A 12,463-nucleotide genomic window follows, 5' to 3' on the forward strand; every position below is an offset into this window, starting at 1 on the left:
GCAAACAATATTCATCTAAGCAAACGTTAACTCATCTGAACGAAATTTGAACTCGCTAATTATCTTTAATGGGGATTTTTTTCTAACTTGGGCCAAGTGAGTGTCCTGCAATATCGGGACGTGTTTGTTTTTGTAATTATATATTATTCGGAAATGATTAGTATACTTTGGGAATTTTTATATTCGCGCTCATTCGAATGTCAATGTACCAAAATAGCGCCACTTGATTCACCAAGTAAAATAGTGTAATACACACGTGGTGTGCGTGTGTCACGTAATATTGGGATGTGGTATTTTTGTAATTGTATATTGTTCGGAAATTATTGTATACTTTGGATATGTTGACATTCGCGGTTATTCGATGTCAATGACAAAATATGGGCACTTGCTTAAAGCTAATAAAATATGGTAAAAACTTGCATATTGAACTTACAGCATATGTGCATTGCAACTAACAGCACGTGAACATTGGATCTAAAAGCATGCACACATTTCAACAATACAAATTTTCGTTTTAAGGCTATTGCTTTTAGCCAATGGACTTTATTACCGCAAATCAAAAACACGTCTTGCAGGCAGGTGCATGTCTATAGCAAGGGATAAAAATGCCCGATGTGGGTTGTTGGCAGACGAAATAGATTATTCATTTAACATATAACTTTCTAATTCTTATAGTTTTTCACTTAGAAACTTTTTTTTCGAATATTTTCTTTAAAAAAACAACAACAACTATTTTTTGTGATTTTTTCTATGATTACTAAGAAAAGAAAACAAATTTCGTTCGTAAAACAATTATGTTATTGGCAAAAGCTGGCTAACGTTTTAATAGGTATTATGAATCGATACAGGTCATAAAAGTTTGAGTGGCGCAGTGGTAGCGCATCTGCATACGGATCCCAAAGACTCGAGTTTGAATACCGGTGACGTCAGTTGTTTTTTTTTGTTCGACTTATTTCTTAAAATAATAATTATATTAAGTCGATTAATAACATTTAAGATTTAGATTTGAAAGCAATACTATCTAATAACATTGGAAGGAATTTTAAAATCTTTAAAAAAAATCACCTTAAAACGAACGTGAATGGGAACGAGAGTTTGATTACATTATCGTAGTTCAACAACTTTTTTCACATATGCCATCATTCTAATACATACAGTTAATATGTGCCTAAAATGTTTTGCAAACTTTTTGTATACTCAGTTATGTGTTTTTAACAAAGTGAATCTCGTTGTATTTGATTTTGAGATAACATACTTAAATGTATTTATAAATGGGGTACGTTACTTTAAATAGTTTTTAACCGATAAATGTCTTGTTTCTTGCAGAAGACTGAAGAGTTTTTTTAGGACTATAATATCGTTAAACTTTGTGACGGCATAAACCTTGCAATTTTGGGCGGAAAGAGAGAGGTCGAATTACAGTATTTTGAGATTAATCTGCAAATTATGCTGCGTGTTATTTGAAATTATTTGAATACTTTAAATAAGGATTAAAAACTTCAGAACGTGTGTTCAAACAAAAACGGCATGCATGTAGTATATTGCGTATGTAACGAAGTCGGTAAATATGACAACGACAACAACACAACAAAAACGAATTGTTCCTTAAATGATAATGAAGCGATCGTAACAGTATAATGAATAGTAACAAACAAAACAAGAAAAACCAAGATGTAACTTTGAAATTAGCTTCCGAATGAAAAGTTCAGTCTCGTAAACAGCGATGGTGTAATGATAACGTTAATGGAAACAAGAGCATGCATACATGTCTAGCCTATCAGTTATAACATTTACATCCGGTAATTTGGCTTCTGATTGATATAGGATGTATCTCAATTTTTCACCACTTCTTGGTTCAATTATTCTTAAAAACACTGTTCTTTTCCTATTTGATAGCCTTTAGACTTTCATTCAGTCAACTGTTCCTTTAACATTTACTTCAGCAAAAACTTTCCTGTATCTTGCCAATAGACTTTTAACGCCGCCGGCGCTCCCGCAACCTTTTCTTACGCACAACATGTGTGTTGAATTTAGAATGCTAAATGAAACCCCTCGTTCTTTTCGCGTGTAGTTTGTATCATAACGAACATGTATACATTGTACATGCATCTGTACGAACCTCTGGACTACTTCACTTCGAGATACAACCATATTAACTGCAACATTGAGTAAATTTCCTGATAAAAACCTCTTTAGTTCCATCCCAACTCAGAGCATGCTCGGCTAATCGTACTCAAATCTTTAAAATGTGGTATATCCCTCTCCCTAGACATAACTCTCAGCTTACGATATAAATGTACAGTATGTATGTCATATGTTTATGTATTCCTCCCACCCACCATCACGCCATAATAATCTTGTATCTATGACCTCTTTCCATAATAATTGCATAATGCCCCGCCAACCTAAACCTTTATCCATGTTACACTTTACGACTTAACTGGGTTTTCGCTGAGAAAAAACTACACGTAAACAAAAAAGGCAATACAAGCGGAAAGTGTCGTGCCTGGTTTGCCTGTGTGGACTGCACAGGCTAGTCTGGGATAACATTTTACGCACATGCATACAACCCTGTTTTCCCAAAGCAAGACTCAATTAACCCATTCATGCCTAGCGTCCTGAAAAAGGACATTGCAAACAGCGTAGACCCAGATGAGACGCCGCATGATGCGGCGTCTCATCTGGGTCTTCGCTGTTTGCTTAAAGTAATTGTAGTAAGTAATATTCTAAATATAGAAATAAATATACTAGACATCCCTTATTTTGAAAATAAATTGATCCAATTTACAAGGATGGGAGAGTCCACTGGGCATAAATGGGTTAATATGCTCCTCCCTCATAGTGTACGAGCGTCACGCCGGATGTATCAGCGCCCACCACGAGCAGACGTCGCTGTGCAGCCAGGACGCGCGAGACAGCTTTACCACCAAGCTGCAGGCGGGCGCCAACATTGACGTGCTCATCGTGGGCTCATGCAGGTACGTGATCTTGGTATTGAACACATAGTCTTAGAACATCACCATCACTATTTTCACTTGATCATTGCCATCATCAACACCTTTATCATAATCATCAACATCGTCGTCATCATCATCGTCTTCGTCGTCGTCGTCCTCCTCCTCATCATTATCATCATCATAATCATCATCAACAATATCATCATCACCTCATCCACCACCTACACCATCACCATCATCATTATCATCATCATCATCATCATCATCATCATCCTCTTCTTCTTCACTATTATTAATATCAAATACCGTCTAATCTTTAAAGTGATATAGTCTCAAAAGACATCATCGTTATAACAATAATCATTTGTGTTATAAACACCAACACTACTATCAATGCCATTATGTCAATCTTTAAATGAGAATTTCGCCAACTTCCACACGTACAGCATCATCCGTTTAAGCATTATTAGCATCAACACTAGTTTTGTCTTCGTGCTCGTTATGTAACTCAGCTATTCCATTCCGTGGAGGATAAACTCTGTTAAAAGCGTAGGACAATATAACTCAACTATTCTTATCTCTCTATGATATGTCGTCCATATTCTGAGTATTTAGTTGAGTCACTCAGGGACTTATACACACGTTTGTAAAAGTATAAGTCACTGAGGCACTGCAATGTTTCTTTGTTAAGATATGTAAACGCAATTATGTTTCAAATTATGAAATATATTGCACTCAATGTTACATCTTACTGATTATAGGTAATAAAAACACACACAAATGTTCGGAGAAAATATAAATTTTTTTGGTAACGTATGAATCATTCGTTTTAGCATTTCACGCGCTGCTTTTCCTGAAATCGACCTCAATAATCGTTTGGAACTGCCAATTAAACAATGGAACAGATGTCGTTTTTAAATCATTTTAATGATTAAAATTATTAAAACAGCAACAACAACAATGAATGCCGTACTAATTTTGTCATTGCCACTGGGTAGCGACCAATAAACAATTTAATGTTATTAAATCCTGGAACATAGTTAAAGCGTTTAAATGGGAATCGCAACGGTCCTCTGTCCGTCTGTCTGTTTGTTCGTAAACCACCACTTGTCCGGAGACTTTCTCCTACATTTTTCAACTTACATCATGCAAACTAATTATTCCCCTTTATATGAAATACTTGACCGATTTTCATCATCAAACACGAATATTACAAAACTAAGGCCCCATTTTCAGCTTAGACAGTCTGTGACATCATGCCCTTTGTGTATATTATTGTATATATATTTTGTCCGAAACATATCTCGAAAACTGAAAGTGAACAATGTAATCGATAGGTAGATTAAAGGGGCCTTTTCACAGATTTTGGCATTTTTTAACTTATTCATTAAATGCTTTATATTGATAAATGTAAACATTGGATCGTAAAAGCTCCAGTAAAAAATCAAGAATAAAATTAAAAAAAGGAAAAGAACATTGCCCGGAGCAGGTTTCGAACCAGTGACCCCTGGAGTCCTGCCAGAGTCCTGAAGTAAAAACGCTTTAGCCTACTGAGCTATTCCGCCGTGTACACATTCTTAACGTATTTTATACATTATATAAGCAATCTTCGTAGTTGCGCAAAATTTAACGACAAAAACAGAACTCTCCAAATTATTCAATCGTTACGCGTTGCAACGCTTTATAATTTTTAGGTTTTAAAATCGTCAAAAGTTGCATATAATGGCTATATTAGATCATGGCAATTGTTCAGTATTACTGTTTCCTCACAAATATCATAACTAAAACGAAAATTTGCGAATCTGAAACAACTTTTTTCAATTTTGTAAATTTACCAAAGCGTGAAAAGATCCCTTTAAATTGGAGAGAAGGTAAATTGGGAGTGAACCTTTACTATTGGTCTAATATTATTGGGTAAGAACCTTTACTATTGGTCTAATATTTTAACGTGTTTTACTTTGATAAGTTTGTACTTAAAACGTTTTATTTTTCCTTTAAGTTGTTTTTGTACTTAACTTTTGCAAATATCTTAAAAATTATAAGAGGTACCAATTTGAAAATTCATGTAACTGACTAAAAGTGCAGTGCATAATTATATGGTTCGTAACTCCTGCTATCATAGTTTAACAAGTGCCTTGTGGAGGATCATGCTAAAAGGTCGAGTGCATATCTTGACTAAATTGCCAGTTGTCAAGATGAAACTTCATAGGATAATTGCAATCTTTGGAAACAAGTTCTTAAAACTGAATTGTCAATGTCCTCTTACAAATTGGCACGCGAGTTCTAGTTTCGTATGCATCAAATCCGAAATTCATCAGAGGGTTACCGCTACCAGTTTATTGCGCAAAGTACTGCCAACGCCATGTTTGTGCTATGCTTTGCAGGTTCTTTCATGCCGCGCGAAGCTGTTTAACGAACACTACCGCCGGGTTTTGTGGACAGGAAGCCGCCAACTTCGTTTATACATTACTGTCTGGTTACATGCCACCATATTGTGAGACGAATCACCCCGATTCCACCGACACACCGATATTTCGTGACACTTACGACCATCACCATGATAACGGGAATTCCGGAAGTATAATAACGACGTCATACATTGCCTTGTTGTGGATGATTTTGTATGTTTTATTATGAAATGAAGTCCAAATGTAAAATTGTGATATTTTTTAAACGATTTTATTGTTATGTGCCATACATTATTTGAGTGTGCGAAGCCATCGATTTTAATTTAAGATACGTTTCGCAAATAGAATTGTCAGTTCACAGAACTCATTACGCACATTTTTTTGTTTTAATCGCCGTATACAAATAATTCCATTATTCTAAGGATTTTTTATTAAGTGTGCGTTGTTACGAAACTAACGTTAAATTGACAATTCATGTCTGTTGTTTTGCTGCACATTTTGTTTTTATATGAGTGACATTTACAAAACATACTCTAGCACTACCTAAATACTCTACATTTTGAGGGTATGTTTTATTTAAAAAAAAATTTAAATTGATTGATACAAAAAAAGAAAAAAGTTCAGTCGGCATTTTATGACATATTTTTTAATACATTTTAAACCGACATAATGATATGGGTTTTACTTTCATATGTAAAAGTATTGATTCCAAAGCAGATGAGGGTTTTTCATTTTTTTAATAACCAAAAATTAATTTTTAGCATTTTTACTTGAACAAAATATTACCTTTACATGTATTCAGTACTTCGTTTTTCCTTATATGTCTGAAAGGTTAGACTATGTAAATTTGAGGATACTTTTCGACAGGCTAACACGTATACATGTAAATTTGAGGATACTTTTCGAAAGGCTAACACATATACATGTAAATTTGAGGATACTTTTCGACAGGCTAACACGTATACATGTAAATTTGAGGATACTTTTCGAAAGGCTTACACATATACATGTAAATTTGAGGATACTTTTCGAAAGGCTTACACATATACATGTAAATTTGAGGATACTTTTCGACAGGCTAACACGTATACATGTAAATTTGAGGATACTTTTCGAAAGGCTTACACATATACATGTAAATTTGAGGATACTTTTCGACAGGCTAACACGTATACATGTAAATTTGAGGATACTTTTCGAAAGGCTTACACATATACATGTAAATTTGAGGATACTTTTCGAAAGGCTAACACGTATACTTATTTGCGATTTGTATTCTGTATTCTGGAGACTCTACAAAATATGTTTTCACGTTATTATCCCTTCATTATGTGCAATAACGAGTACGCTTATTATCAAAACACACATTAACCCATGTATGCCTAGTGGACTCTCCCATTCTTTTGAATTGTTTGCTTGAATTTATTTAAGCAAACAGCGCAGACCCTGATGAGACGCCGCATCATGCGGCGTCTCATCTAGGTCTTCGCTTTTTGCCAAGGCCATTTTTCTAGACGCTATGCATAAATGGGTTAAACACGTGTTTTACCATTATGTTAAAGGGACGTGTACACATTTACTATTAAGATTCAGCAGTTGACCTTATGTTATTGTTAGGCGCGATATAAATAATCTTCAGAACAAAAGTACCGGTAAATATGAAAATGTCCATCTTTTGGCCTTTCTAATCGCCTTATTTTTTGACCGGAGTTAATACGCTTGTTTCCCTTAACCCATTTATGCCTAGCGTCTAGAAAAAAAGGCCTTGGCAAACAGCGAAGACTCAGATGAGACGCCGCATGATGCGGCGTCTCATCAGGGTCTGCGCTGTTTGCTTAAAGAAACTTCTGTAAGAAATATTCTAAATATAGAAATAAATATAATAGACATCTCTAATTTTGAAAATAAATTGCTCCAATTTTGAAGGATGGGAGAGTCCACTAGGCATAAATGGGTTAAAGTGCGCCATTTTTGTTGAAAGCATACAACGGTGAACTCATCATACAGTGGACATTTGTATTGCAGTCTCTGCATACATTGATTACTGTATTCATAGAATACGTGTAGAATTATTATCTGTATATTCGTATCTCTGTCTGTTCTGCAAGATATGTTCGTGTTTATGTTTCTAGAGTTCAACTCACTGTTTCACGTCGAGACCGTAAAAATTGATTGTTTACCAGCACACGACGCAAGCCTTATTTAAATTTAAAAGGAGAAGGGAAAATATTGGTTATGAGCCTCGCTGTCGGACAACCAGACTTATGTATGTGCGTAACGTGTCGTCCCATATTACTCATATTATCTATGCAGTCCACACAGGCTAATCGTTGACGACACTTTCCGCTTTTATCGATTTTTTCTTTTAAAGGAAGTCCCTTTTAAACAGAATTCCAGTCGAGGTGGAAATTGGCGTCCCTGATGAACTTGTGTGGAGTGCACAGGCTAATGTAGGGCGATACTTTACTCGCATGCATTAAACCCCGTTTTTCCAAAATGAGGCTCAGTTATGCTTAATTTTTTTCTACGTTGAATGCGGACTGGGACACAGACACCATTTTACGGTCATGATTGAATGTCGTAATTTTGCGATTCTGTTTTATATGTAAGACACGACGTTGCTGTTATGACCAGACACTGTGAATAAACGTTTTGTACCCAAAACTAATTTGTTATAATTTATTTTACTGCCTTCGTTCGTGAGGCGAAAATACACCAATTTATTTTTAGTGCTTTGGTTATAATTGATTTCGACAAGCAACTAGTTCATGTCTGTATCGTAATTTAAATTTAAATGCAATAAATAAAGAGAAAATCATTTGAATGCTATCTGAGTTCAGTTTGAATAACCTTAACATGATATCAACATCGTCTGACCTTGTTAGAACAAACCAACAGGCGTTAACAGCACTTGCTTTAAAAAGGTAACAATTTGGCTCCTTCGGAAGAACAAAATACGTTTCGGGGATCGCATTTAGAAAACCTTTGCGATAGAATATTGTTTTTATTATGTTACTTTTTCGATCTCCATGACATCATGGTGGTGTGAACATCGACTACGACGACGACGCTGGTGATGATGCTGACGATGCTGCTGCTGCTGATGATGATAATGATTATGATAATGTTGTTTATGATGCAAAAGTTGCTGCTGCTGTTGTTGCTGATAATTTTGATGTTGAATTTAACAATATCATATCATAATTCTCTTCGTGTTTGCTTCCACTTTGTATACAACTAAGTTAACAGGAAGTGTCGTTTCTCACCAATGGAAACATGAACATTGCAGGGCCGCACTCAGTAATTTTGGACTAGGGGCCGTACCAGGGATGGTGCTTGCGGGGTTTCCCCTCCCGAGTGTTAAATGTTTTAAATTTGTCGCGTCTTAAGGTGAATTTTAATGCTTATGAAAATTATTTTGTGATGAAAATCTATGAAATAATTCACACCAATGTTTAAAGCTTTAGATTTCAAAGGTATTTTTACGCAATGCGTTCAGATATTGAGCTCATTGTCGGTCTGTGATTTTACCGTTACCTACAGGACAACAGATGAATGCCTCGGTCACACTGTCACGAATCAGAGCTACGAATGAGCTACGATTCAATCGGCTACGAATGACTACGAAATTGTCAAAATTCGTAGGCCGCTCCGATTTCAGTACGGAGCACAACGATGTGAGTACGTATTTCGACGAATCTACCATCAAAATATTGGAAAACGAACAAGGAAAGGTACGGACTGCTACTGATCGATGCGATTTAGTACGGAGCGCCACGAATCGAAACGAGTAAACTACGAATCCGCTACGGTCTGGTACGATTAAGTATGATTCTACGCGAATCGGTACGATCTAACTACGGATCCGCTACGGTCTAGTACGGGTCAAAACGAACTAGAACGGTCCGCTACGAAGCAGTGGGAATTGCGACGGACTGGTACGGACAGGTAGGAACGAACTAGGATTGAACATTGCGCCCACAGCCTCTTGTATTGTCATACACAAAATGCCTCCAAAAAAGAGGACATGCAAGCGGCAGACCTTCTCAAGGCCTCGTCGTGAGAATGACTTCATGAGCCATGTCCTCATGGCAAATGCATCATCTGCGATGATATAGTATCTATTGGACTGTCGTCACCTGGAAGAGGTTTTGCTTCCGGCATGACAATCAACCCACTTTCGATTGCCAACTTGAGGTCGCTTTGATTCCAGATTTGTTCGTCGGAACATCCTCCTTGCGATCTAATATTTACCCATATGAATTGGTAATCGGCGTCCACCAGGGCCATCAGCACAACAGAATGGTCACCTTTATAGTTATAGTATAATGAGCCACCGTTCTTGGGACATCGTATGGCTACATGCTTTCCATCTAGAGCTCCAATGGCGTGTGGAAATTGCCATTTAGCCGCGAACTGATCGGCTATGGCCTTCCACTCCTCAGGCTCAGTAGGAGTCTGGATAACATCCCCAGCATATGCTGAAACTATGGCCTCACAAACGTCCCGTACAATACTACATATCGTATTGTGTGCATCACGAAACCCATACATCAATGTACGGTAACTGTCCCCGGTGGCCAAGAACCTTGAGGTTATTGCCAACTTCAAATCTGGATTGATGGACTGTTTGAACCAGGTGTGGTTCTTCGTGATCCTGGGACCAACGACCTGTAATAGCTCATGGAACATATCAGGCCCGATTATGTTAAAGTTTCTAAAAGCCGCCGGATCATCAGCCATTAGTTCGGCCATCAAAGTCTCATATTGGCCGAGAGCGGGTCGTCTTAAAAGCCAGTCTTTTATCCACCACTTCCTTTTTCTTTTCTGAACTGAAACTTCCCGTACAATACTACATATCGTATTGTGTGCATTACGAAACCCATACATCAATGTACGGTAACTGTCCCCGGTGGCCAAGAACCTTGAGGTAATTGCCAACTTCAAATCTGGATTGATGGACTGTTTGAACCAGGTGTGATTCTTCGTGATCCTGAGAACAACGACCTTTAATAGCTCATGGAACATATCAGGCCGATTCTGGTGAAGTTTCAAAAGCCGCCGGATCTTCAACCATCAGTTCGGCCATCAAAGTCTCGTATTGGCTGACAGCGGGTCGTCTTAAAAGCCAGTCTCTTATTCACAACCTCCTTTTTCTTCTCTGACCTGATTAAGTATGTAGTTATTGATGTTAAAATATAGATCATGCTTAAGAAAGTATGATTAATTTTGTATTTTATTATGTCGGCTATTAATTTAACAATTATTTAATCGCGTAAAAGTAACTGAAAGATTCAGACGGCAAATAGGACAGATACTTACCTGCAAATAAAACAAAATGTATTACTATTTCAATTCTAATATTTTCAAAAGATGTAATTTTTAGCACAAAGCTATACTAGTTATACGATATTGAATCATTATTACCTCTGTGCATATCGTCAAGCAGCTCGACAACGGCCTCTGCATTTTGTGCCATTTCAATATCCAAGTGTAACAAATTTATCGCAAACGCAATTTGCTTGCGGTTCATAATGTGAACTACACAAATGCAAGTACGGTTGCTTTAATTTCAATGATGTTTTTCAGTAGCAATTTATTGTAGTGGGCCGTATATGTCCGTACTGTTTCGTGCTGAAATGTAGTACATCGTACAAGATCGTGCAAATTTCTGCCTATCCGTAGTACAACGTACTAGAACAGTGGCTTTCCGTAGTATATCCATGGAATAATCGTAGCTAATACGTAACGTAACCGTACCGCTCCGTAGTTATTCGTATCAATTCCTAGAAAATCTTTAGGCCTACGAAAAGGTACGGACGACTACGGTGTCGTTACGAACTAGTACGGATCAGTACGGTTTAGTACGGACTGCTACGAATACGCTAGCGTCGATAAATTCGTAGCAATTTTTTGAACATGTTCAAAATATGTCAAGAGTTGCTACGGACATCCAAAAACTACTACGACTGATCACGGATCAAGTACGGAGAGCCACGGTCCAGTAAGAATAGCTACGAACTGTGCCGAAAAGTATTCGTAGCTCGTTCGTAGCTCTGATTCGTGACAGTGTGACCGAGGCATAAGTGTGAATTTCGTTTCAGTCCATTGATTTTTGGCGAAGTTATGGCCCTTGTGCTTAAAATACATGTGTATTTCTCTATAATAACCGTTTTCCGAAGGTTTCTTACGCAATCCTTTCAGATATTGAGCTGTTTTTTTATGCCTCCTGTAACGTGGTATATAGCAGTCGAACCGTCCATCCGTCTGTCCGGCATTTCCAGACTTCTTTCAAACGCTTTAAGATATTGGCCTGATCACGGACTCTCATATGCTCCGTGGCCTGATATTTGGTGTGTGAGTCTACCTAAATGACTTACTGATGACGTATGAGTTTCGTTCCGGTCCATTGATGTTTGGCAAAGTAATGGGTCTTTGACTAAGACAAAGAAACTTACCGGTTCAAATTAATGAGCATTATCCATATCACCACTCTAATTGCCTCAAACATTATTTGTTTTTCACATATTAATTAATTGTTAACGTCAGCAATTTTCAGACCTCCTGTATCAGTTGCTTCCATTCATTCATTCTCTTTCCTTGGCCAATTTAAAGACGTTTTACATTAACTATCCATAGATGAAGCATTCAGGATCACAAGGGGTCATTGACTGATCGGGGACGTGTGTACAAGGCGGTAAGAAAACTTTGCCTATGGGCTTATCTGCACTAGCGCTAATCCCCTTGGTTATCAGGGACAATAAAACACATCTGCTCTTTTGTAAAGTGTACTGCGGGTCCTTTCATGAGAGAAAAATTTGAAGCAGGTCAATTATTAAAAAAATCTAACTTTACAGCTAGCTGGGGGCCCGGGACCCAGGGACCAGGACAGCTAGCTGGGGGCCCGGGACCCAGGGACCAGGACAGCTAGCTGGGGGCCCGGGACCCAGGGACCAGGACAGCTAGCTGGGGGCCCGGGACCCAGGGACCAGGACAGCTAGCTGGGGGCCCGGGACCCAGGGACCAGGACAGCTAGCTGGGGCCCGGGACCCAGGGGCCAGGACAGCTAGCTGGGGGCCCGGGACCCAGGGACCAGGA

General features: G+C 37.9%; 2 protein-coding genes across 2 annotated transcripts in view; one reads left to right on the top strand and one right to left on the bottom strand.

The window, feature by feature from the left end:
• Positions 1–8,029, top strand: part of LOC127869109 (uncharacterized) — a 55,440-nt gene extending 47,411 nt beyond the window's left edge. The window contains exons 4-5 of the mRNA XM_052411447.1: positions 2,843–2,978; positions 5,342–8,029. Of these exons, the coding sequence (XP_052267407.1) occupies positions 2,843–2,978; positions 5,342–5,594 (389 nt within the window). The 3' untranslated portion in view covers positions 5,595–8,029. The remainder of the gene's footprint in view (positions 1–2,842; positions 2,979–5,341) is intronic.
• Positions 8,030–9,451: 1,422 nt separating this feature from the next.
• On the bottom strand, positions 9,452–10,108 carry LOC127864901 (putative nuclease HARBI1). Its single transcript, XM_052404792.1, has one exon. It carries the CDS (start codon positions 10,106–10,108, stop codon positions 9,452–9,454), a length of 657 nt encoding a protein of 218 aa, XP_052260752.1.
• Between the last annotated feature and the right edge of the window lie 2,355 nt (positions 10,109–12,463).

This window comes from Dreissena polymorpha, chromosome 1, assembly GCF_020536995.1.
Source record: "Dreissena polymorpha isolate Duluth1 chromosome 1, UMN_Dpol_1.0, whole genome shotgun sequence".
In the NCBI taxonomy this organism is placed as follows: domain Eukaryota; kingdom Metazoa; phylum Mollusca; class Bivalvia; order Myida; family Dreissenidae; genus Dreissena; species Dreissena polymorpha.